Below are 26,024 nucleotides of genomic sequence, written 5' to 3' on the forward strand. Positions count from 1 at the left end.
TGTTAATGGTGAATTCTGTGTGCGCGTGCACATTGTAACATGTATGAATGTGTGTCAGTCCCTCCAGGGTTTTTGATTTAACCTTTTAGGCAAGGCAAGCAAATTAAGAACAAATTCTTATTTACAATGACGGCCTTACTCCGACCAAACCCTAACCCGGACAACGCTGTGCCACCCTATGGGACTCCCAATCACGGCCAGTTGTGATACAGCCATGTTATCGAACCAGGTTCTCTAGCAATGAGATGCAGTGCCTTAGACCGCTGCACCACTCAGGATTTCACAGGGATTTTTTTGTGTGATATTTGCAGGCAAAAATGCTTAATTTTGCTGTGGCAATTTGGACATTTTGGTTGGCAATGCTGTGATTTTGTAGCGAAATTGCGCTGATGGGGGATACAGTTAACGTGTGTCTTGATTTAACCATATTTCTGTGCTAATTGGTTGAAATTGTGAGCCCTCTTTTTGTGCTGTGGTGATGGGTCAGTGTGATGTGATAATATTGAGAGGATTTGACTGTTTTATGCGGAAATAGTGCAGTGATTGGTCAAATTTGCAAGACCATAATAATATGCTGTGAATTCTTGATTTTTGCGCACAAAAAAGTGAATCCTGAAAGGAACTGGTTTGTGTGTGTCTCAACATATTGACCCAGATAATAACTCAAACATGTCCCATTCCCTGTGTAGCAGCATGTTGTCACTGTGCTGCAGGCAGGAGCAGTAGAACAGAGCTGGTGCTGTGGAGAGTTGAGCTTCTCATCGATCTGTGATGCCCACTACAAAGGGCACATTGAGTTTAGGGCCCTCCTCCATTCATTTCATTGCCATTTTAATCTCTGGCCATCGACCCTGCGGAGAAATTCTCAACACACACAAACATACACAGGTGCACACACTAATATGTACACACTTCGCTTTAGTCTGACTAACACACACCACAGAGCTGCTGAGACAGTCAGGTGTTGTCTGCAGTGGGTTACCTCCCCCTGAGCGTGGTGAGAGGGTGAGCGTGGTGAGAGGGTGAGCGTGGTGAGAGGGTGAGCGTGGTGAGCGTGGTGAGAGGGGGAGCGTGGTGAGAGGGGGAGCGTGGTGAGAGGGGGAACGTGGTGAGAGGGGGAACGTGGTGAGAGGGGGAGCGTGGTGAGAGGGGGAGCGTGGTGAGCCCTTTGACGTATCAGCAGGGTCTTTATCAGTGGTGTGAAGTACTTAAGTAAAAATACTTTAAAGTAGTACTTAAATAGTTTTTGGGGTTGATAACTTACTTTTTACACTACATAAAGAAATAATGTAATTTTTTACTTATACATTTTCCTTGACATCCAAAAGTACATTTTGACAGGAAAATGGTCCAATTCCCACACTTATCAAGAGAACATCCCTGGTCATCACTACTGCCTCTGATCTGGCAGACTCACTAAACACACATGCTTCATTTGTAAATTATGCCTGAGTGTTGTAGTGTACCCCTGGTTATCTGTAAATGAAAATAAAAAATGTACAAAAACACTTGCTGTCTGGTTTGCATAATATAAGGAATTTGACATGATTAATACTTTTGATACTTAAGTATATTTAAAACCAAATACTTTTAGACTTTTACTAAAGTAGTATTTTACTGGTTGACTTTCACTATTACTTGAGTCATTTTCTATGAAGGTCTTTTACAAGTATGGTTTGAGTACCACTGGTCGTTATCTCTCTGGATGCAGAATGTACATGTAAAGTATCAACAGGGTCGTTATCTCTCTGGATGCAGAATGTACATGTAAAGTATCAACAGGGTCGTTATCTCTCTGGATGCAGAATGTACATGTAAAGTACCACTGGTCGTTATCTCTCTGGATGCAGAATGTACATGTAAAGTACCACTGGTCGTTATCTCTCTGGAAGCAGAATGTACATGTAAAGTACCACTGGTCGTTATCTCTCTGGAAGCAGAATGTACATGTAAAGTACCACTGGTCGTTATCTCTCTGGATGCAGAATGTACATGTAAAGTATCAGCAGGTTCGTTATCTCTCTGGATGCAGAATGTACATGTGAAGTATCAGCAGGGTCGTTATCTCTCTGGATGCAGAATGTACATGTAAAGTATCAGCAGGTTCGTTATCTCTCTGGATGCAGAATGTACATGTGAAGTATCAGCAGGGTCGTTATCTCTCTGGATGCAGAATGTACATGTAAAGTATCAGCAGGGTCGTTATCTCTCTGGAAGCAGAATGTACATGTAAAGTATCAACAGGGTCGTTATCTCTCTGGATGCAGAATGTACATATAAAGTATCAGCCGGGTCGTTATCTCTCTGGATGCAGAATGTACATGTAAAGTATCAACAGGGTCGTTATCTCTCTGGATGCAGAATGTACATGTAAAGTATCAACAGGGTCGTTATCTCTCTGGATGCAGAATGTACATATAAAGTATCAGCCGGGTCGTTATCTCTCTGGATGCAGAATGTACATGTAAAGTATCAGCAGGGTGGTTATCTCTCTGGATGCAGAATGTACATGTAAAGTATCAACAGGGTCGTTATCTCTCGGGATGCAGAATGTACATGTAAAGTATCAACAGGGTCGTTATCTTTCTGGATGCAGAATGTACATGTAAAGTATCAACAGGGTCGTTATCTTTCTGGATGCAGAATGTACATGTAAAGTATCAACAGGGTCGTTATCTCTCTGGATGCAGAATGTACATATAAAGTATCAGCCGGGTCGTTATCTCTGGATGCAGAATGTACATGTAAAGTATCAACAGGGTCGTTATCTCTCTGGATGCAGAATGTACATGTAAAGTATCAGCAGGGTGGTTATCTCTCTGGATGCAGAATGTACATGTAAAGTATCAACAGGGTCGTTATCTTTCTGGATGCAGAATGTACATGTAAAGTATCAACAGGGTCGTTATCTCTCTGGATGCAGAATGTACATGTAAAGTATCAGCAGGGTCGTTATCTCTCTCGATGCAGAATGTACATGTAAAGTATCAACAGGGTCGTTATCTCTCTGGAAGCAGAATGTACATGTAAAGTACCACTGGTCGTTATCTCTCTGGATGCAGAATGTACATGTAAAGTATCAACAGGGTCGTTATCTCTCTGGATGCAGAATGTACATGTAAAGTACCACTGGTCGTTATCTCTCTGGAAGCAGAATGTACATGTAAAGTACCACTGGTCGTTATCTCTCTGGAAGCAGAATGTACATGTAAAGTATCAGCAGGGTCGTTATCTCTCTGGATGCAGAATGTACATGTGAAGTATCAGCAGGGTCGTTATCTCTCTGGATGCAGAATGTACATGTAAAGTATCAGCATGGTCTTTATCTCTCTGGATGCAGAATGTACATGTAAAGTATCAACAGGGTCGTTATCTCTCTGGATGCAGAATGTACATGTAAAGTATCAGCAGGGTGGTTATCTCTCTGGATGCAGAATGTACATGTCTGAATATGTATGTGCAGGATCAGTGAGGACTAGTGAGCGTTTGCGAAAGCCAATGTCCCTATATTTGAAGTGAGATCCTGGGATACTACTAACTCCATCAGTATGTTGTGTCTGGCATTCTGTGTCTGACATTCTGTCTGGCAGGTGACGGGAGGAGCTAGGAGCAGTATTACAGTTCAGCATTCTGCTGGCCAGGCAGGTGACGGGAGGAGCTAGGAGCAGTATTACAGTTCAGCATTCTGCTGGCCAGGCAGGTGACGGGAGGAGCTAGGAGCAGTATTACAGTTCAGCATTCTGCTGGCCAGGCAGGTTACGGGAGGAGCTAGGAGCAGTATTACAGTTCAGCATTCTGCTGGCCAGGCAGGTGACGGGAGGAGCTAGGAGCAGTATTACAGTTCAGCATTCTGCTGGCCAGGCAGGTGACGGGAGGAGCTAGGAGCAGTATTACAGTTCAGCATTCTGCTGGCCAGGCAGGTGACGGGAGGAGCTAGGAGCAGTATTACAGTTCAGCATTCTGCTGGCCAGGCAGGTGACGGGAGGAGCTAGGAGCAGTATTACAGTTCAGCATTCTGCTGGCCAGGCAGGTGACGGGAGGAGCTAGGAGCAGTATTACAGTTCAGCATTCTGCTGGCCAGGCAGGTGACGGGAGGAGCTAGGAGCAGTATTACAGTTCAGCATTCTGCTGGCCAGGCAGGTGACGGGAGGAGCTAGGAGCAGTATTACAGTTCAGCATTCTGCTGGCCAGGCAGGTGACGGGAGGAGCTAGGGGCAGTATTACAGTTCAGCATTCTGCTGGCCAGGCAGGTGACGGGAGGAGCTAGGGGCAGTATTATAGTTCAGCATTCTGCTAGCCAGGCAGGTGACGGAAGGAGCTAGGAGCAGTTGTACAGTTCAGCATTCTGCTGGCCAGGCAGGTGATGGGAGGAGCTAGGAGCAGTTGTACAACTGACTAGGTTTGCCCCCTTTCCTTTCCCATACTGCTGTGCTGGAACTGAGGTGGGTCCATAGGGATTTATAACCAGTCTAAAGCAGCCTGCTGCTCCAGTGCCCAGCTGCAGTCTTCTTCCCTCTCAGCCACTCTGCTCTGGTCAGCAACGTTGGCATCATACTGTCTCTGTAATGAATTCTGCATGAAGGACGTTTCTCCTCACACTCCTTCTCTTCTTCCCTCTCTCCCTCCCATGTGAAATCTGTCATATTTCTAACTGCTAGGAGAGAGCCGCTTGCTCAATTATTCAAATTTTGTTTTGTAATCTTGGCCTCACAGGAGAATGTATCCATGTGGTGGACGGAGCTGTATCTGTTAGAGCAACATATTAGATAAGATGGCACTCAGCACTGGTTCTGTTTCTCTCTCTGTCTCAGGGCTCCTTTAAAAAAAATATGAACCAGTATTCAATTATTTTCTGGGGTAAATGAAAACGGCACAAAGTTCCCATCCAGTTAGTTTTCAAACTAAAAAAACCTGCTTTCTGTTTTAATGTGAAACATGCGTACTCACAGTGAAGGGTAGCTCTGTCTTAGCCTTGAAATGGCTGGACTGTGAATGCTTATACACAGGCCCTTTGGTTAGTGGAGAGGTCTTTCAGTAGTGTAGATATCAAAGGAACCAGAGTTCTCTCTCCACCCCCCTCTCCCTACTGACCAGCCAGGTAGAGATGAAAGGGGGAGTGATGTATGTTAGCTCTCTCTCTCTCCACCCCCCTCTCTCTACTGACCAGCCAGGTAGAGATGAAAGGGGGAGTGATGTATGTTAGCCCCCCCCCCCCCCTCCAGACGAGTTGTGACAGTCCTATTTGTTTTTGTGTACACCTGTTATTAGACTAGATGTAAACAGACTGTAAAGAACACGACTGCTGAATCTAGGCACATTCTCTCTCAATCGCGTCATTCAATGTACTAATATTGTTGCGTTCCTTGTTTGATACGTTGACGTTGAAGATAACACTATAGCTCCCATACATACAGTTGTTTGTGTACTGTACTAGTCAGGCACTGCACTTGTCAAGCTGTCATTACTCATAGCAAATGATTTCATCGTGCGTAGTGTGGTGTGGGGACACAAGTGGTTTGTGTGTGCTTGTGTGACAGAGATGGACAGAGTGAGAGATGGCGTCAGGCTCCGCCCAAAGGAACAATGAGACTGTGCCCCTTCTTTTCTCTCTTTTCTCTCTCTCTCTCTTCCTCCCCCCCACCTCCCTGTCTTTACTGCTGCCAACCCACACCAAGGCGTTGGTCCAGAGTGTCTCTCTCTAAGTGATAATCAGAATAGGTGGATGAAGACTGTATGGGCTCTTTAATTGCTCATAAATTTGTTCTGTGTGCATGTCATGTATTTAGATGATGAATAGTCTGGTTATACTCTACACTGCTGCTGATTGATTGCCAATTGAATATTGATTAGCTGTCCTTTGGGGAGGGAGTATTGATCCTAACTGTGAAGTGATGTCTTTTAGTCCCTCTGCCTGGCGTCAGATTGCACAAAGCTTAGACTACTGTTTTACAGTACAGAAAGACCAGTAGTTCAGGGAAAGTCTGATTTTTTTAAATTCAACACTCCAGCGACAATGTGTGTGTGGTCTGCATAGATTGACACTTCTGTTATTTGACACCTTCAACTGTGAACCTCACACACTGTACACAACACACCTAACAGAACAGACACAGCTCGGATCCCCTTGTCGCTGGAGTGCAGAACAGATTTAAATCGCTTGTTTTATATTTGCATGAAAGTTTAGTATGGGGGAGTTTGTATGACACTCCTCTCTGTTTTCATCTTGTGATGTGGTGCCAGAGATCGCCCACACAAACAGTTGCCAAAGTGCTTGGCAGATTTTTATATACAATTCTGAAGACTGGAGAGGGAGAACTGTACAACAGTCGAGAGAGAGGTGTACAACAGTCGAGAGAGAGGTGTACAACAGTCGAGAGAGAGGTGTACAACAGTCGAGAGAGAGGTGTACAACAGTCGAGAGAGAGGTGTACAACAGTCGAGAGAGGGGTGTACAACAGTCGAGAGAGGGGTGTACAACAGTCGAGAGAGGGGTGTACAACAGTCGAGAGAGGGGTGTACAACAGTCGAGAGAGGGGTGTACAACAGTCGAGAGAGGGGTGTACAACAGTCGAGAGAGAGGTGTACAACAGTCGAGAGAGAGGTGTACAACAGTCGAGAGAGAGGTGTACAACAGTCGAGAGAGAGGTGTACAACAGTCGAGAGAGAGGTGTACAACAGTCGAGAGAGAGGTGTACAACAGTCGAGAGAGAGGTGTACAACAGTCGAGAGAGGTGTACAACAGTCGAGAGAGAGGTGTACAACAGTCGAGAGAGAGGTGTACAACAGTCGAGAGAGGTGTACAACAGTCGAGAGAGGTGTACAACAGTCGAGAGAGAGGTGTACAACGAGAGAGAGAGGTGTACAACGAGAGAGAGAGAGGTGTACAACGAGAGAGAGAGAGGTGTACAACGAGAGAGAGAGAGGTGTACAACGAGAGAGAGAGAGGTGTACAACGAGAGAGAGAGAGGTGTACAACAGTCGAGAGAGGTGTACAACAGTCGAGAGAGGTGTACAACAGTCGAGAGTGTACAACAGTCGAGAGAGAGAGTGTGTACAACAGTCGAGAGAGAGAGTGTGTACAACAGTCGAGAGAGAGAGAGAGAGTGTGTACAACAGTCGAGAGAGAGAGAGAGGTGTACAACAGTCGAGAGAGAGAGAGAGAGGTGTACAACAGTCGAGAGAGAGAGAGAGGTGTACAACAGTCGAGAGAGAGAGAGAGGTGTACAACAGTCGAGAGAGAGAGAGAGGTGTACAACAGTCGAGAGAGAGAGAGAGAGGAGTACAACAGTCGAGAGAGAGAGAGAGAGTGTGTACAACAGTCGAGAGAGGGGTGTACAACAGTCGAGAGAGAGGTGTACAACAGTCGAGAGAGAGGTGTACAACAGTCGAGAGAGAGGTGTACAACAGTCGAGAGAGAGGTGTACAACAGTCGAGAGAGAGGTGTACAACAGTCGAGAGAGAGAGGTGTACAACAGTCGAGAGAGAGAGGTGTACAACAGTCGAGAGAGAGAGGTGTACAACAGTCGAGAGAGAGAGAGAGAGGTGTACAACATTCGAGAGAGAGAGGTGTACAACAGTCGAGAGAGAGAGAGAGTGTGTGCAACAGTCGAGAGAGGGAGAGAGAGTGTGTGCAACAGTCGAGAGAGAGAGAGAGAGTGTGTGCAACAGTCGAGAGAGAGAGAGAGAGTGTGTGCAACAGTCGAGAGAGAGAGAGAGAGTGTGTGCAACAGTCGAGAGAGAGAGAGAGAGTGTGTGCAACAGTCGAGAGAGAGAGAGAGAGTGTGTGCAACAGTCGAGAGAGAGAGAGAGAGTGTGTGCAACAGTCGAGAGAGAGAGTGTGTACAACAGTCGAGAGAGAGTGTACAACAGTCGAGAGAGAGAGTGTGTACAACAGTCGAGAGAGAGAGAGAGGTGTACAACAGTCGAGAGAGAGAGAGGTGTACAACAGTCGAGAGAGAGAGGTGTACAACAGTCGAGAGAGAGAGAGAGGTGTACAACAGTCGAGAGAGAGAGAGAGGTGTACAACAGTCGAGAGAGAGAGACAGAGGTGTACAACAGTCGAGAGAGAGAGAGTGTGTACAACAGTCGAGAGAAAGTGTGTACAACAGTCGAGAGAGAGAGAGTGTACAACATTCGAGAGAGAGCGAGTGAGTGTACAACAGTCGAGAGTGAGAGAGAGGGAGTGTACAACAGTCGAGAGAGTGAGAGAGAGGTGTACAACAGTCGAGAGAGAGAGAGAGAGGTGTACAACAGTCGAGAGAGAGAGAGAGGTGTACAACAGTCGAGAGAGAGAGAGAGGTGTACAACAGTCGAGAGAGAGAGAGGTGTACAGCAGTCGAGAGAGAGAGAGGTGTACAACAGTCGAGAGAGAGAGAGGTGTACAACAGTCGAGAGAGAGAGAGGTGTACAACAGTCGAGAGAGAGAGGTGTACAACAGTCGAGAGAGAGAGAGGTGTACAACAGTGTACAGAGAGAGAGAGAGAGAGAGAGAGAGAGTGTGTACAACAGTCGAGAGAGAGAGAGAGAGAGAGAGAAGTGTACAACAGTCGAGAGAGAGAAGTGTACAACAGTCGAGAGAGAGAGAGAGAGAGAGAGGAGTACAACAGTCGAGAGAGAGAGAGGTGTACAACAGTCGAGAGAGTGTACAACAGTCGAGAGAGAGAGAGAGTGTGTACAACAGTCGAGAGAGAGAGTGTGTACAACAGTCGAGAGAGTGTGTACAACAGTCGAGAGAGAGAGTGTGTACAACAGTCGAGAGAGAGAGAGTGTACAACAGTCGAGAGAGAGAGAGTGTACAACAGTCGAGAGAGAGAGAGTGTACAACAGTCGAGAGAGAGAGTGTGTACAACAGTCGAGAGAGAGAGAGAGAGAGTGTACAACAGTCGACAACAGTCGAGAGAGAGAGAGAGAGAGGTGTACAACAGTCGAGAGAGAGAGAGAGGTGTACAACAGTCGAGAGAGAGAGAGAGAGGTGTACAACAGTCGAGAGAGAGAGAGAGAGAGGTGTACAACAGTCGAGAGAGAGAGAGAGAGAGGTGTACAACAGTCGAGAGAGAGAGAGAGGTGTACAACAGTCGAGAGAGAGAGAGAGAGGTGTACAACAGTCGAGAGAGAGAGAGAGAGAGTGTGTACAACAGTCGAGAGAGAGTGTGTACAACAGTCGAGAGAGAGAGTGTACAACATTCGAGAGAGAGCGAGTGAGTGTACAACAGTCGAGAGAGTGAGAGAGAGAGGGAGTGTACAACAGTCGAGAGAGAGAGAGAGAGAGAGGTGTACAACAGTCGAGAGAGAGAGAGGTGTACAACAGTCGAGAGAGAGAGAGAGGTGTACAACAGTCGAGAGAGAGAGAGAGGAGTACAACAGTCGAGAGAGAGAGAGAGAGAGTGAGAGAGAGAGGGAGTGTACAACAGTCGAGAGTGTACAACAGTCGAGAGAGAGAGAGGTGTACAACAGTCGAGAGAGAGAGAGAGAGAGAGGTGTGTCGAGAGAGAGAGGAGGTGTACAACAGTCGAGAGAGAGAGAGTGTGTACAACAGTCGAGAGAGAGAGAGAGAGAGAGAGAGTGTGTACAACAGTCGAACAGTCGAGAGAGAGAGAGAGTGTACAACAGTGAGAGAGAGAGAGAGAGTGTGCAACAGTCGAGAGAGAGAGAGAGTGTGTGCAACAGTCGAGAGAGAGAGAGAGAGTGTGTGCAACAGTCGAGAGAGAGAGAGAGAGTGTGTGCAACAGTCGAGAGAGAGAGAGAGTGTGTGTGCAACAGTCGAGAGAGAGAGAGTGTGTACAACAGTCGAGAGAGAGAGAGTGTGTACAACAGTCGAGAGAGAGAGTGTGTACAACAGTCGAGAGAGAGAGAGAGTGTGTACAACAGTCGAGAGAGAGAGTGTGTACAACAGTCGAGAGAGAGAGTGTGTACAACAGTCGAGAGCGAGAGAGAGAGAGTGTGTACAACAGTCGTGAGAGAGAGTGTGTACAACAGTCGAGAGAGAGAGAGTGTGTACAACAGTCGAGAGAGAGAGAGAGTGTGTGCAACAGTCGAGAGAGAGAGAGAGTGTGTGCAACAGTCGAGAGAGAGAGTGTGTGTGCAACAGTCGAGAGAGAGAGTGTGTGTGCAACAGTCGAGAGAGAGAGAGTGTGTACAACAGTCGAGAGAGTGTGTACAACAGTCGAGAGAGTGTGTACAACAGTCGAGAGAGTGTGTACAACAGTCGAGAGAGAGAGTGTGTACAACAGTCGAGAGAGAGAGTGTGTACAACAGTCGAGAGAGAGTGTGTACAACAGTCGAAAGCGAGAGAGAGAGAGTGTGTACAACAGTCGAGAGAGAGAGAGAGTGTGTACAACAGTCGAGAGAGAGAGAGAGAGAGAGTGTGTACAACAGTCGAGAGAGAGAGAGTGTGTGTACAACAGTCGAGAGAGAGTGTACAACAGTCGAGAGAGAGTGTGTACAACAGTCGAGAGAGAGAGAGTGTGTACAACAGTCGAGAGCGAGAGAGAGAGTGTGTACAACAGTCGTGAGAGAGAGTGTGTACAACAGTCGAGAGAGAGAGAGAGAGTGTGTACAACAGTCGAGAGAGAGTGTGTACAACAGTCGAGAGAGAGAGAGTGTGTACAACAGTCGAGAGAGAGAGAGAGTGTGTACAACAGTCGAGAGAGAGAGTGTACAACATTCGAGAGAGAGCGAGTGAGTGTACAACAGTCGAGAGAGTGAGAGAGAGAGGGAGTGTACAACAGTCGAGAGTGTACAACAGTCGAGAGAGAGAGAGAGAGAGAGAGAGAGAGAGAGAGGTGTACAACAGTCGAGAGAGAGAGCTGTGCAACAGCTGTGAGAGAGGTGAAGGGTCAACTTCTCACTCAAGATGACAATATCCTGCTGGTCTTGACAAATACAGAGAGGGCAAGAGTGAAGGCGAGATGCGTTTCATAACATTAATTTCAAATAAAATTACTGTCCTTATTTTGAAGAGGATTCACTGGAATGTGCTCAATAACTCCCAAGCCATGTTACTGACAGCATGGTAGCAATGGACGTGTCCCTTCTCAGAAACCATCCCGTGTGTGAGAACATTCCCAGAAAGGACGCCAGAACCTCCAAGCCTGCCTGCCTGCCCTGCAGGATGACCTCGATGCTTTAAAACGCCACATCAGCCATTCCCTTACTGGGCGTTGGCCTGGGTCGTTTATGTGTGCCAGGGTAGATACATACTGTAGCGATTAAGGGAGGAGATAGAAACCATTATCTTTCCTCCTCTCCTTTTCTCTCCCTCCCTCCCCTTCCTCTTCTCGCTCCGGCTGTCCTGCAATATGCCTGATCAACATGATCGTTCTGGGTATAAGACTCGCCACAGGAGTTGAAAGTGAGTCTCATTGATGAAGGCTGTTTCTCAAGAACGCTTGGCTCTCCCTTGATTTCTGATCTCCCTCGCCTTGTGTCCCACCCACTATCCCTCTTTCCCTCCCTCTCTCTTATTTGCTCCCTCTCTCCCTCCCTCTCTTCTCTGATGTATTGAATAGGGGCTGTTGTTGTGTGTTTGGGTGTGGAATGTTGTGAGTGGGATATCGGTGACTTGATGCTGAAGTCAGTGTCCCTCGTTCTCCCTCTCATTCTCTCTCTTGTTCCCTCTCTCCTTCTTGTTCCCTCTCTCCTTCTCTCTCTCATTCTCTCTTGTTCCCTCTCTCGTTCTCTAATCTCTTTGTAAAGTAAACAAACGGCTGCATTGTGACCGAGGCCCTCAAACTCAACCACTCTGATCTCCCGTCTGCTGCTCAGAAGAGTGTATCAATACAAGCCACCGTTTGTCTGTCTCTCTGGTTCCTCTCATTGGTACGGGGACTGTTGTCGTGCGACGTAGTTGCCGTGGCAGAGTCAGTGGTTCTGGGATGGGTTGTTTGTCTAGCCCGGGCTGTCACTAATGCGGACTAAATCTCTCAGTAGACTGGAGGATCCAACAGAGAGCGTGAAGAGAGGTAAGACACGATGTCACTGAGGCAACTGACTTCAGGCAAAAAATACTGCTTTGGTTTTTTGCCACCTTACTACGACAAACTGCTGGTGTTCAAGAACAGCTATTGCTTCTGTCAGATTGAATTTAGTTGAAAAATGTAACTTAAATGATATAGTTCTAATGGTGTTGCACAGTTTACAATTGAGACGTCTGTCAACGTAGATTGAGAGTAAACTACTCTGTGGGTAGACATGTCTTCATGTTGTACATTTGCAAATACTGTGCCAAATCATATGTGAAGAATGCAACAAAGACGCAGAATCATCTGGCCAAGTGCATAACGTTCCCTCAGCGCTCACAACAAGCAACCTCGGACAAAAGTCCCTCTACTTCTATTCGAGGTGAAAATGATGAATCAGATACCTTATCGATAGCACCAGCTCATTGTCCTCCTGGAATCAGATTTTTTTTTTGACTCAATGGAGGAACGTAGTAAGAAGTGCTGATGAATGTCTTGCTCGAGCTGTGTATGCAACTGGTGCACCTCTGATGCTCACAGGCAATGTGTATTGGAAGAGATTTCTGAATGGTCTTCAGCCATCATACACCCCTCCAACCAGACATGCTTTATCTACTCATTTGCTGGATGCAGAGTTCAACAGAGTTCAAGTGAAGGTCAAGCAAATCATAGAGCAAGCAGACTGTATTGCAATCACCTCTGATGGGTGGTCGAATGTTCGTGGGCAAGGAATAATTAGCTACATCATCTCCACCCCCTCAACCAGTATTCTACAAGAGCACAGACACAAGGGACAACAGACACACCGGTCTCTACATTGCAGATGAGCTGAAGGCAGTCATCACACCCATTGGCTGTAATGCTCATGCATTGAATCTGCTCCTCAAGGACATCTTGGCACTGAAAACAATGGATACACTCTACAAGAGAGCCAAGGAAATGGTTAGGTATGTGAAGGGTCATCAAGTTATAGCAGCAATCTACCTCACTAAGCAAAGTGAGAAGAATAAGAGCACCACATTGAAGTTGCCCAGCAACACCCGTTGGGGTGGTGTTGTCATCATGTTTGACAGTCTCCTGGAGGGAAAGGAGTCTCTCCAAGAAATGGCCATATCACAGTCTGCCGAAATGGACAGCCCCATCAAGAGGATCCTCCTGGATGATGTATTTTGGTAAAGAGTGGTTAGCAACCTGAAACTCCTGAAACCTATAGCAGTAGGCATTGCATGGATTGAGGGAGACAGTGCCTTCCTGTCTGATGTAAGAGAACAATTCCGTACTGCCCTTCCCACTTCACTGTTGCTCCAAGCAGAGGAAACTGCAGTTCTGAAATACATCAAAAAGCGTGAAGACTTCTGGCTGAAACCCATACACGCCGCAGCAAATACGTTGGACCCCAAGTATGCTGGCAAGAGCATCCTGTCTGGTGCAGAGATCAACAAGACCTATGGTGTCATCACTACAGTGTCTCGCCACCTTGGCTTGGATGAGGGTAAGGTTCTTGGCAGTCTGGGGAAGTACACTTCCAAGCAAGGGCTTTGGGATGGAGATGCAATATGGCAGTCGTGCCAACATGTCTCATCAGCCACCTGGTGGAAGGGACTTTATGGATCTGAGGCTCTTTCCACTGTTGCATCCATCATCCTTCAAATCCCACCAACATCAGCTGCCTCAGAGCGCAACTGATCCTTGTTTGGGAACACACACACCAAAGCGCGCAACAGGCTGACCAATACAAGGGGTGAAAAATTGGTGGCCATCTGGGAAAATGTGAGGCTTTTTGAGCTTGACAACGAGCCATCCTCAACAGGGTTGGAAAGTAAAAGGGAAGATGAGGACTCAGTCCGATGTTCAAGAAGTAGACATTGAGGAGGTCCAGGGAGAAGACATGGAAGCCTGAGAGGAAGACAACCACCGCTTTAGGTTCTAGACTATAAGTGTACAGATGTATGATAACGTTTTTGGGAGATGCGATGGATCATTGGGGATCATTCAATATTCCCTTTTTGTTTTTCAGTGAAATCATCCCATGTGAAGAGTAAATAGTTTTTTAAAATTTCTATTGGAAGGATTTAATCATTTGCAATTATGTCTACTTATGATAAGGTAAAAAATGTTTGTTTCTGTCTCCAAATGGAGAAATATATCCAATGCAAAAATAATCTACATTGAAATGGATTTAATATGTATTTGTATATATCCCCATTAATTCCCACAGAAATTTTCCACCTCTGAATATTCTCTAAATTGTGCAACCCTACTGTTGAGGTCAACTACAGTTGAAGTCGGAAGTTTACATACACCTTAGCCAAATACATTTAAACTCAGTTTTTCACAATTCCTGACATTTAATCCTAGTAAAAATTCCCAGTCTTAGGTCAAACATTTCGGGTAGCCTTCCACAAGCTTCCCACAATAAGTTGGGTGAATTTTGTCCCATTCCTACTGACAGAGCTTGTGTAACTGAGTCAGGTTTGTAGGCCTCCTTGCTCGCACACGCTTTTTCATTTCTGACCACAAATGTTCTATAGGATTGAGGTCAGGGCTTTGTGATGGCCACTCCAATACCTTGACTTTGTTGTCCTTAAGCCATTTTGCCACACCTTTGGAAGTATGCCTGGGGTCATTGTCCATTAGGAAGACCCATTTGCGACCAAGCTTTAACTTCCTGACTGATGTCTTGAGATGTTGCTTCAATATATCCACATAATTTCCCTCGCTCATGATGCCATCTATTTTGTGAAGTGCACCAGTCCTTCCTGCAGCAAAGCACCCCATAACATGATGCTGCCACCCCCATGCTTCACGGTTGGGATGGTGTTCCTCGGCTTGCAAGCCTCCTCCTTTTTCCTTCAATTATAACAATGGTCATTATGGCGAAACAGTTCAATTTTTGTTTCATCACACCAGAGGACATTTCTAAGCGGCCTTTCAGGTTATGTCAATATAGGACTTGTTTTACTGTGTATATAGATACTTTTGTACCTTTTAGCACCTCCTTAAACAAAGATAAAATAATATTTCAACCCTCTAGACCAAAACTCAGAAATAAAAATATAATTCATGCCTTACCTTTTTCGAGCTTCTTTTGTTGGCACTCCAATATGTCCCATAAACATCACAAATGGTCCTTTTTGTTCGATTAATTCCGTCCATATATATCCAAAATGTCCATTTATTTGGCGCGTTTGATCCAGAAAAACACCAGTTCCAACTTGCGCAACGTGACTACAAAATATCTCAAACGTTACCTGTAAACTTTGCCAAAACATTTCAAACTTCTTTTGTAATACAACTTTAGGTATTTTTTAATGTAAATAATCTATAAAATTGAAGATGGGATGATCTGTGTTCAATACAGGAGGAAAAACAAACTGTAGCTAGCTTTCTGGTCATGCGCCTCTATCTAACAGTACACTACAAGTGACCCTCGTTCTGAACAGGGCTACTTCTTCATTACACAAAGGAATAACCTCAACCAATTTCTAAAGACTGTTGACATCCAGTGGAAGTGGTAGGAGCTGCAAGAAGGTCCCTTAGAAATCTGGATTCCCAATGAAAACGCATTGAAAAGAGTGACCTAAAAAAAACTAATCTGAATGGTTTGTCCTCGGGGTTTCACCTGCTAAATAAGTTCTGTTATACTCACAGACATGATTCAAACAGTTTTAGAAACTTCAGAGTGTTTACTACCCAAATATATATATGCATATCTTATCTTCTGGGGATGAGTAGCAGGCAGTTGAATTTGGGCATGCTTTTCATCCGGACGTGAAAATACTGCCCCCTGTCACCAATAAGTTAACAAGAAATTTGTGGAAATTTGTGGTTGAAAAATGAGTTTTAAGGACTCCAAGCTAAGTGTATGTAAACTTCCGACTTCAACTGTATGTGTGATGTGGTTGGGTACAGGTAGAAACATGTTTGTGTTTTACTTCTAGTTTGGGCAAATGAATATAGTTTTGAAGCAATGCTAATAGCATGCCCAGTGTTATGCCACATGTGGTTAGCCTACAGGTTTTTTTTGCTGTTACCCTGACAGTTGGGTGACATCAGGCTCGTGTGTGTGTGTGTTTGTATATTTGGACACACAATGGTGCGACGGCACACACACATGCTCCATTTAGAACTTTGGCGTACCGCAAACGCCAATGTTTTATTTCACTTTCAGACCTTATTCACTAGGCATTTCTCTTTTTGTTCACTTTTTACATTCTTCTCATTTCAAGGCATGATTTGACCAGGCCTTGGTGCCCTTCGTGATTGCCCTTAATAGATCCTTGTTTCCCAATATGTAATGCGGTAAGGTGAATAGAGGCAGCGCTCTCAGCTTGGTCGTCTCCAGGTCCGGCCTTGGGACGTGTTGATTGGCTGAACACAGGCAGGCTCGAGAGGCGGATGAACAAAGTGAAGTGTGAGGCACTGTGAGTTCAAGAACAAAGGACAGGAAATGACTTCTCCTCCAACCAGGCTTTCCATTAGAACCATGCAGCTTCAGTACCTTTGCAGATAAGAACCGGCAATGAGTGTTAACTTGGAGGGCGAGAGGAGTAGAGAGCAAAATAACACTACTTGTTATAAAGACAAGTCCTGGACTCGAAACCGCTAGTCTCTAAAAGAGAGGAGCAGAATATTATATATTGTCTATTGTCATAGTTGTTTACAGTCATCCAGACTCATTCTTTGACAGGAGTTGTGATGAATACAGACAGATACTTTAGAGATAAGACGACACAGGAAGACACAGTGTTATTATGTTAACTGAGAGGGATGTTATTTTAGAGTCTGATGTTTTTGATGATGCTGTTGTCCAGAAGACGGACTCTGAGTCTGATTGGATGAACGCATGATCCTAAGTTCATTCTTCTATCGACTTGATCTACGGTTGAATCGTCATGGACAGACAGGTCATATACAGATCGACAACATGTTGTCCCTAACCTGTGAGTGAGCGAGACCAGTTCTCTGGCCTAATGTATGATTAATACCTTTCAGCAGGGAAAATGACAGCTTTCTATTCTAATACTCTGTTATGACCTCTGTGATGGATGGAGAGAAAGAGAGGGACAGCTGTTTGACGGGTGGTAGAGAGCAGGAGTGAAGGGGAAAGCGGAGAATCGGGTCATTTCCAAAGCACTAGACCGACGGGGACATTTTAATCGCAGCGGGAGAGGGAAATGACCTGCCGTTCTACGCAGCTGTCGCCACAGGGCACTGCCATGTGAAGAGGAAGCGGTTGAGACTGGCAGAGGAGGATGAGGGAGGGGTGAAAGGTCAGGGAGGTAGGGGGTCTAACCAGGGAAAAGAGGAGTAGGAGTGGACAGGGTGAGGAAAAAGGGGAGGATAGGGTGACTCGCTGGAAGTGCAAAGGTTCGGGGATGTATGTTTTCCTCAAGCAGCCCCGTAGCGTTAAGGAAGGGGCTTGTCCAGGAGTGTTCTGTAGGCATGAGGAGTCACAGCAGTCCAAGCAACACAACAAACACATTCTGAACGAGCCTCCAACCCCTTACAAACACGGAGTCACGGATGCCTGTGCCATTCCCCGAGCATGAAAGAATCTAATTGCGTTTAGCTTAAGCGCTGCCCCTGTTGAATACTAATATGGCCACTGGGGGGTTCAGTGTGTGTTACTGCTGCCAACACTGGGCTTTACTATGGGAAGACTCAAGACCCAGAATTCCATTCCACTGAACCATGGAAAAATTCAGTGGGGGGAAGAAAAAACCCGTTATTTGTTTCCAGACAGTGTCCCCCTGCTGTCCCTTCTCCCACTCTGTGTGCCATTGTCAGCAAATGACGGCATGCCTTTCACTGTGACAGTGACACACCACCCTGTCATAAAAATTCCAGGCGGCTCGATAAGAGCGACGTTTGTTCGGACATATTGAAATTCCGGACGAGCCAAGGGAGGAAGTGGGGAAGAATCAAAGTGGAATACTTCCTGTCGGAATACTGACTGACAAAGTGACAGATAAGAGAAAAAAGAAAATGATTTAAAACTGTAAAACCACCCTTCTCTTGGGACCTTGTACTTCTTAAGTGGAGGCGAAGCAGCACACCCTCATTGGAGAGGGTTGAAAAGCTGTATCCTCATGTCTCACACCAGCTCAGTAAACACAGTAGCACACACAGAGTATCTACAATAGCCTCTTTCACTAAGAACACAGTATTGTGTTCTTTCTTGTGATGTGTGTGGAGCAATGTATTTATTCTCACACTGACATGGTTGGCAAACTGCCTCAATCTGTGTAAAAATAGATTTACAGAAAATTAGTTCAGTGCTTTGTTTATTCTCAATCTCTGCATGAGTCCAATGTGTCTGAGGCACACACACACACACACACACACACACACACACACACACACACACACTTGTCTTTCTAATGTGCATTTGGCTGGCAGCTCAGTGCAGGTACATCAAAGCAGGTGAAATGCCAATTGGTCCGTCGCCTGGAAAGATTCACTATCTTTTTCCATCAGGACTTGACTGGAACAAAGTGTACCAGAATATTTTTACATCAGGAAGGATGATTTAGTACCAGCCTTTTGCTAATAGAAAACCTCAGATACACAGTATATTCTGGCTGACCGCATTCCATCACAAGAACTACCTGTTATTGGTGAACTCATAGAACCAATGGGGCTCTTTCAATAAATCTGACCTAGACTTTTTAGTTTTCCACAATTTTCACACTATTACCACACACACACACACACACACACACACACACACACACACACACACACACATACACATATATATATTATGTTCCAGCTTTGTTAACCTGTTTTCCTGTATTTCGAGCTTCCCATTGGGTGCTGAATCAGGAAGTGGCCAGAGAGCAGTGTGTGCTACAGTAGGCCAGGCTTTAACCTTTGACCCCTGGCTCAGTGTGGGGCCAGAGAACTGATCCATTTAGTGTTTGATAGTAGTGAAAAGGTACAGCATGACCACTTCCATTCTGTATTGGCCTTCACTGAGCCTACTGGGACCACAATACAAAGATTGACATTTGAACTCTTCTCCTCTCCTTTTCTTCCATCTATCTTCCTCTTCTACCTTCCTCTCTCTCTCTCTCCTCCCCTCTGTTTTCTCTGGCAGCGTCTGGTACAGAGCAGGATGCTGTGCTGAGGCTTGAGAAGGAGAGGGCTGAGATCGTCTCCAAATATGACAAGGTAAGAACCCCTTCGCTAATGAAGGACAGTATATCCCCTGCAGTATTGAATGTTTGTCTGTCACTACCAGACAGAAGCTGGGATAACAATATTTACAGGAAGTTTCCAGAGATTTGTGCTTTGTTTTTTTGTCATAGAGTTGTCATATTTGTCAGACTGATGGTGAAACGTCTGTGTGCTCATCTACACCATCGTGTGTGTGTGTGTGTGTGTGTGTGTGTGGCACCTCTTTCCATTGCCTGTGGCATCATCACTATAGCCAGCCGTCGTGCCTGGTTTATAAATTAGCGTTTTTTATTTAGTCCAGCGGGCAGGATAATCAAGCCCACTCGTTAAGAGAGGAGCAATGAGGGAGGGATGGAGTGGAGGAGAGAGGCGGGCACTCTGACACAGAGTTTAATTATGTTTTGATGTTTGACCCTGATCACAAGCGGAGTCCATTTTCTCTCGTTGGCGAGGCGGAACGAGTCCAATCAAAACCAATTCAGTTTCATAATGACATTGTCGGAGGGGGGGGGGGGGGGGCTGTTATCAAAACACCAAGACAAAGATGGAGTTCATGCTCTCACTATAGACCTCAACGTTTTCTATCAATGGAGTTTCATTCAAGGGTGATTGAGTATGGCCTATCCCTCCGGTTTCCTTCGACAGAAGAATACTGGAAGAAACCTTCTATACACTCTCCAACTGGGACAATCATAGACAGCAGAGACATAGTAAAGTCTAGATCTGGGTCCAGGCTAGTAAAGCTTGACAAAGTGGAACACTGAACAGAATCATGCTCCAATTCTGCTATGACATTGATTTTACACGGCCGTCTTGTGCGTGCGCCCCTGTGTATATACGCAGATACCACATGACACGGGCTTTAGACACAGTCTGGGTTTCCACTGACATCTCTTCCAGGCTCTGTGTGTGTTTGGCCTGAGGTTGGATGTAAGAACAATCTATCCATCCCAGATGTCTTTTTCTATGAGTTTATATTCATGTTCCCCTGTTTGTGCTGTGTGAGGGCGCTGGGTTAAGTTAGGACAGGATCTCCAGTAAACAAAGGGAGTGCGGGGAGGGGAGGGGAGGGAGAGATGTTTCTAGACATCCTTCAGGCCTTGCAGACCTCTGACACTGGACATTGTTTAGCTCTCTTTTCTATTCATCACCTTTTTTGGACTTTTTTAAATACATTTATTTAACCAGGCAAGTCAGTTAAGAACAAATTCTTATTTACAATGACGGCCTACCGGGGTACAGTGGGTTAACTGCCTTGCGTCTGTTGGTCACAGATACCTTTTTTTTTAAAGAGGTAGGGTGTGGATCAGAACCAGTGACCACCACATTCATTAAAAATCCTACAATGTGATTTTTCTCATTTTGTCTGTCATAGTTGAAGTGTACCTATGATGTACCTATGATGAAAATGACAGGCCTCTCTCATCTTTTTAAGTGGGAGAACTTGCACAATTGGTGGCTGACTAAATACTTTTTTTGCCCCACTGTACCTACCTGCCCATACCATAACGCCACCATGGGGCACTCTGTTCACAACGTTGACATCAGCAAACCGCTCGTCCTCACAACGCCATTAACATGGTCTGCGGTTGTGAGTCCGGATGGACGTACTGCCAAATTCTAAAACTATTTTGTAGGCAGCTTATGGTAGAAAAATGTACATTCAATTCTCTGGTGGACATTCTTGCAGTCAGCATGCCAATTGCACAACTTGAGACATCTGTGGCATTTTGTTGTGTGATAAAACTGCACATTTTTAGTGGCCTTTTTTTTGTGTCCCCCAGCACAAGGTGCACTTGTGTAATTATAATGCTATTTAATAAACTTCTTGATATGCCAGGTGGATGGATTATCTTGGCAAAGGAGAAATGTTCACAGCGATGTAAACACATTTCTGCACACAATTTAGGAGAAATAAGCTTTCTGTGCGTATGGAAAATGTCTGGGATCATTTATTTCAGCTCATGAAACATGGGACCAACACTTTACATGTTGCGTTTATATTTTTGTTCAGTATAGAATAACACTGATGTTCATGTTCTGTCTCTATTGTAATAGTGCTGATGTTTATAAAGTATGTAGCCATTCAGTTCTATATAGGCATTAAGTTATTTTACTTCTTAACTTCTTAACATTCAAAGTATCTCATTGGTATTCATTCTCATTTGTGCTGCATTCACAGTTAAAAAAACAAATGTTCCCAAGGATGTTTTGTTTTAAAGCACAAATGCATTTCAAACTACTTGTTATTCATTGCTTTACCCATGAGGCTCTTTGATTGCAGGGAAAAGAGGGCGCCACTGTGGAACCCTGGGAGGATGCAAGCTTCCACCTGTACAAAGTCATTGACCGCTTCGGCTTTGTACAGTAAGAACACACACACACACACACACACACACACACACACACACACACACACCCTTAGGTGATCAATTCATTACACATGGCAAATAAACTTTGAAATGTGAATCAGTCACACACACCACAATCTTCCCCCTTGTTCGTGTTCTGATATTTAACTTCAGTAAAAGCTTCAAAGAACACTAGTTTAAAACAGTACCATTGTCTTGAAGTAGAGAGAGTCACTTTCTCCTATCTATACAGCTTGGTGTTGAGTATAAGCCCCTCTCTATATCCTGGTGTTGTTGTGTGGCTTTGGCCTGGCCATCACAGGGCATCAGTGTGGGAGCTCAGGCCCAGGGCCAGTCACGGTCTGGAGAGAGATGGAGAGAAGGTTATAGTCTGGAGAGAGGGAAGGATGGAGAGGTTGAGGCCCTGGGTGAAGGCTATGGTCTGGGAGAGAGAGGGATGGAAAGAGAGCAGATGGGGACTTGGCTGAAGGTTATGGTCTTGGAGAGAAGAGCGGGATGAAGAGGTTGTGGCCTAATGCCAGGACTTTGGACTGGTTAGGACACAGAGCTGGGGCCCATGGTGAAGACAGTAGAGATTAGGCCTCAGGCTCCATGAAATAGCCTAGGAAGGAGAGCCCTATCTAGGTCATACTGACTAGGTGTGACGACGACAATGAGGGAGAAAAGAAAGGGAATGCCCCATTTACAGGCAGACACCGACAAGCTGACTGCAAACTCTCTGTGCTTCCTGTATGAGTTAAAGGTCAGGTTCAGGGGTCAGGGCAGTCCCGGGACAGAGACACAGGAAGTGGGGGATGGGACACCGGCTCTGTTCCCTTCCATGAAGTCATCACAGATCTGACCTGACCGCAGGTCTGACCAATGTTGGATTGGTTAAAGCAATGGAGAGGAAACCTTACGTTCACTTGCCTAGTCATGGACAGGTTAGTTAATATTACTAAAAGAAGGAAGGATGCATTTTGAGAGTATTGGAACAGCCCCCCCCCCTCTAAGCCAGTGGGCTGAGTGGCAGAGACAGAACTGTGCTACTCTGAACTGTTAGTTTCATAGTGTAACTGACAGATAGCCATAGAGGCATTGAAACTGGGACAGGACAGTAGCCAGAATGGAGGAATGTTTTAATGTGTTATTTCCTGTTTGCTGGGCTGCTGACGTGTAATGTTCCCTCCCTTTGATGAGTGTTAGGGAAGGTGAAACGAGCTCTGGCAGTAACAGCATTCATTTCTTTAATGACTCCAGTTACTCCGGAAAGAATCTTTGAGTGGCCCGTATTCACGTTGAGACATATCATCTTGAGGCTCCATCTTGTCCATCTTCACCGTGTATGAGGGAGTTGAGTCGGACAGAGAGACAACCTACTAACATTCCACCCGTCTACCAAATGTGTAATGTTCTTAAAGGCCCAGACCAGCGAAGCCTTAGCTAAGCCCATGGTCAAACAATGATTGATACCTTGCATATTTTCAAAGCAAGAATGTGTCTCTATAATAAACCAAAAGCTGTGTTAATACTAAAGCTTGTTTGTTTCTCCTCTCCAGTGAGAATGACCTTCCGTCCTACGACTCGGTGGAAGAGAAGGTGAGCGACCACGTCTCAGACCCTCAGGGCTAACTACATCTCTCCCATCCCACATGTCTATGCCGCTGTAAAATGGCCTTCACAAATGAGAAAGAACAAAATGTCTTTCACACACATAACGATTACCGTTACTGCTATGAATAGAGCTCTGGTTGCTGAGAATTGATTAGTTCTTTCCGTTTCAGAATCCTAACATTGTGTAGGCTTCTACTGTAGCTTACAATGAGATTCATATTGTTCTGAGCTGATGTTAAGATTGTATTCTAATTTCACTGTAACCTTTGCCTCATCCTACATCATAAAATGTATTGAGTTTATGAAGCTAAATGTATGATACTGCTGTTTGCATATACAGTTCCTCCAGAGTTTTGGTAATGAGGAAGTGTTAACATGCCACTTCCTGTGTCCCCTCAGCAAAAACACATAGAGGTAGAAAGGACCTCAAAATGGCTGAAGATGATGAAGAGCTGGGACAAGTATAAGAACAGTGAAAAGGTACGATCTCTCTTCCTCCCTCACCATCTCTCCCCCTTCTTGCATTCCCTCTTAAAATATTTCATTCCCACATTCCTGTTGTCAAATATTACATTCCACATTCTTCTCCTCCACTCCTCGTGCCTCACATCTTTTCTTCTCTTTGCTGAACAAATATTAGTGAGTCTCTCCCTGAAGAGCATTTATAGGGGTCCGATCTCTGTAATAGCTGTCTTTGTTAGTGCCTGAGTTTGGGGTCTTCTTTATGATAGGTGTTGGGTCCTCGGGCATTCAGTTCTGACATCCTTCAGTTGTACTCTGAAATGGTTCCAGCGGAAATTGGATAATTGTCTTTAAATGAACCTTGGCTAGGGGAATATTTTAGCCTTGTTCTCTCTCTTCCTCTGGTTTCAAGAAGTCAGTGGCAAGCAACAACCACCAAGGACTTGTTGTTTCTCCCCCCAACCCCCCCTGTAGGGGCATCCGTATTCTGTCAGTCAGTGCTCCGCTCGTTTCTTTCGGCTGGTTAAACAGGTTACGGTTGATGACTCTTTTTCTTTCCTGTGCTGCTGAAAACAATAGCATACTAATGCAGTCATAAGGTCCTAGCGTCTGTAGGGCAGGTCCTAGCATCTGTAGGGCAGGTCCTAGCGTCTGTAAGGCAGGTCCTAGCGTCTGTAGGGCAGGTCCTAGCGTCTGTAGGGCAGGTTCTAGCGTCCGTAAGGCAGGTCCTAGCGTCTGTAGGGCAGGTCCTAGCGTCTGTAAGGCAGGTCCTAGCGTCTGTAGGGCAGGTCCTAGCGTCTGTAGGGCAGGTTCTAGCGTCCGTAAGGCAGGTCCTAGCGTCCGTAGGGCAGGTCCAAACTTCCGTAGGGCAGGTCCTAGCGTCCGTAGGGCAGGTCCTAGCGTCTGTAGGGCAGGTCCTAGCGTCTGTAGGGCAGGTCCTAGCATCTGTAGGGCAGGTCCTAGCGTCTGTAGGGCAGGTCCTAGCGTCTGTAGGGCAGGTCCTAGCGTCTGTAGGGCAGGTCCTAGCGTCTGTAGGGCAGGTCCTAGCGTCTGTAGGGCAGGTCCTAGCGTCTGTAGGGCAGGTCCTAGCGTCTGTAGGGCAGGTCCTAGCGTCTGTAGGGCAGGTCCTAGCGTCTGTAGGGCAGGTCCTAGCGTCTGTAGGGCAGGTCCTAGCGTCTGTAGGGCAGGTCCTAGCGTCTGTAGGGCAGGTCCTAGCGTCTGTAGGGCAGGTTCTAGCGTCAGTAGGGCAGGTTCTAGCGTCTGTAGGGCAGGTTCTAGCGTTCTAGCCTGGGTCAGGTGTTGATGTGACTGTCAATTGATGGTACAGATAGAGGACTGTGGAGTGCAGCGAGCGGGAGAGACCGCTACACGGAAGAGACATTTAGATCTCATACACACACAGACACACACAAACAGACACTATAATCTCACCAAAAGAAACCATGCGCATAAACACACACACCAATTGATGATTAGTGGAACAAGTGCACTCATTGACTTCCTCACCAGAGCCCTAATTACAGGGCTGTCGCTGTAGAGACGTCAAGCCCTGAGTGGGTCTATCTGGCACACACTGTACACACAAACACACATACACACATACTACACAGTACAAACACACCTACACACTCACTGAGAACACGTATACTACACACACTAACTCACATACACAGACTAACATGCACTATGAGCATACAACCTACACTGATTCGTTAACCTTTAATTATCACCCATCACCGGCCATCCGATGCCTAAACACATCTCCTTCCAAATCAATGTTTCTCTCTCTTCTCCCACCTCTCTGTGTTCCGCCTGCTGAGTAATGAAGATGCACTGTGTGTGTATATATGTCTGTGTATATATGTCTGTGTATATATGTATGACACACTAAAAGTATGTGGACGCCTCTTCAAACTAGGCTATTTTAGCCACCTCTGTTGCTTGACTGACAGCTGTATAAAATCGAGCACACAGCCATGCAATCTCTATAAACAAACATTGACAGTAGAATGGCCACACGGAAGAGCTCATTGACTTTCAACGTGGCACCGTCATAGGATGCCACCTTTCCAACAAGTCAGTTTGTTAAATTTCTGTCCTGCTAGAGCTTCCCCGGTCAACTGTAAGTGCTGTTATTGTGAAGTGGAAACGTCTAGGAGGAACAACGGCTCAGCCGTGAAGTGGTAGGTCACACAAGCTCACAGAACGGGATCGCTGAGTGCTAAAGCGCGTAGTGAGTAAAAATCGCCTGGCCTCGGTTGCAGCCAATGTTTCCTCTAAGATGTGCGCTGCTCCCCGGGACTACCGTGCAGAAATATCAGCCCACGGAGAGAAGCATGAGATTGATCTTACCCTACTTTCTAGAGCAGTGTTCACTGACTGGTTGATCTCCAAGGCATTCTTAGTCGATCGTCAAACATTTCTGTAAAAAAACAACGATAACCTTGTTCCTATTTTG

At 45.7% G+C, this 26,024-nt stretch overlaps 1 protein-coding gene across 3 annotated transcripts in view; it reads left to right on the forward strand.

The window, feature by feature from the left end:
• The window catches only part of LOC139392834 (USP6 N-terminal-like protein), a 76,462-nt gene that overhangs the window by 34,923 nt on the left and 15,515 nt on the right, over nucleotides 1–26,024 (forward strand). For 2 of the 3 annotated variants that reach the window (XM_071141124.1, XM_071141121.1), the window contains 4 exons: nucleotides 19,060–19,133; nucleotides 21,424–21,506; nucleotides 23,050–23,089; nucleotides 23,504–23,584. In XM_071141124.1, the coding sequence (XP_070997225.1) occupies nucleotides 19,060–19,133; nucleotides 21,424–21,506; nucleotides 23,050–23,089; nucleotides 23,504–23,584 (278 nt within the window). Of the gene's footprint in view, nucleotides 1–11,724; nucleotides 11,961–19,059; nucleotides 19,134–21,423; nucleotides 21,507–23,049; nucleotides 23,090–23,503; nucleotides 23,585–26,024 lie in introns of those variants that run through there. The other variant, XM_071141123.1, reaches the window with a different exon arrangement.

The sequence above is a fragment of the Oncorhynchus clarkii genome, chromosome 33, assembly GCF_045791955.1.
Source record: "Oncorhynchus clarkii lewisi isolate Uvic-CL-2024 chromosome 33, UVic_Ocla_1.0, whole genome shotgun sequence".
Lineage (NCBI taxonomy): Eukaryota > Metazoa > Chordata > Actinopteri > Salmoniformes > Salmonidae > Oncorhynchus > Oncorhynchus clarkii.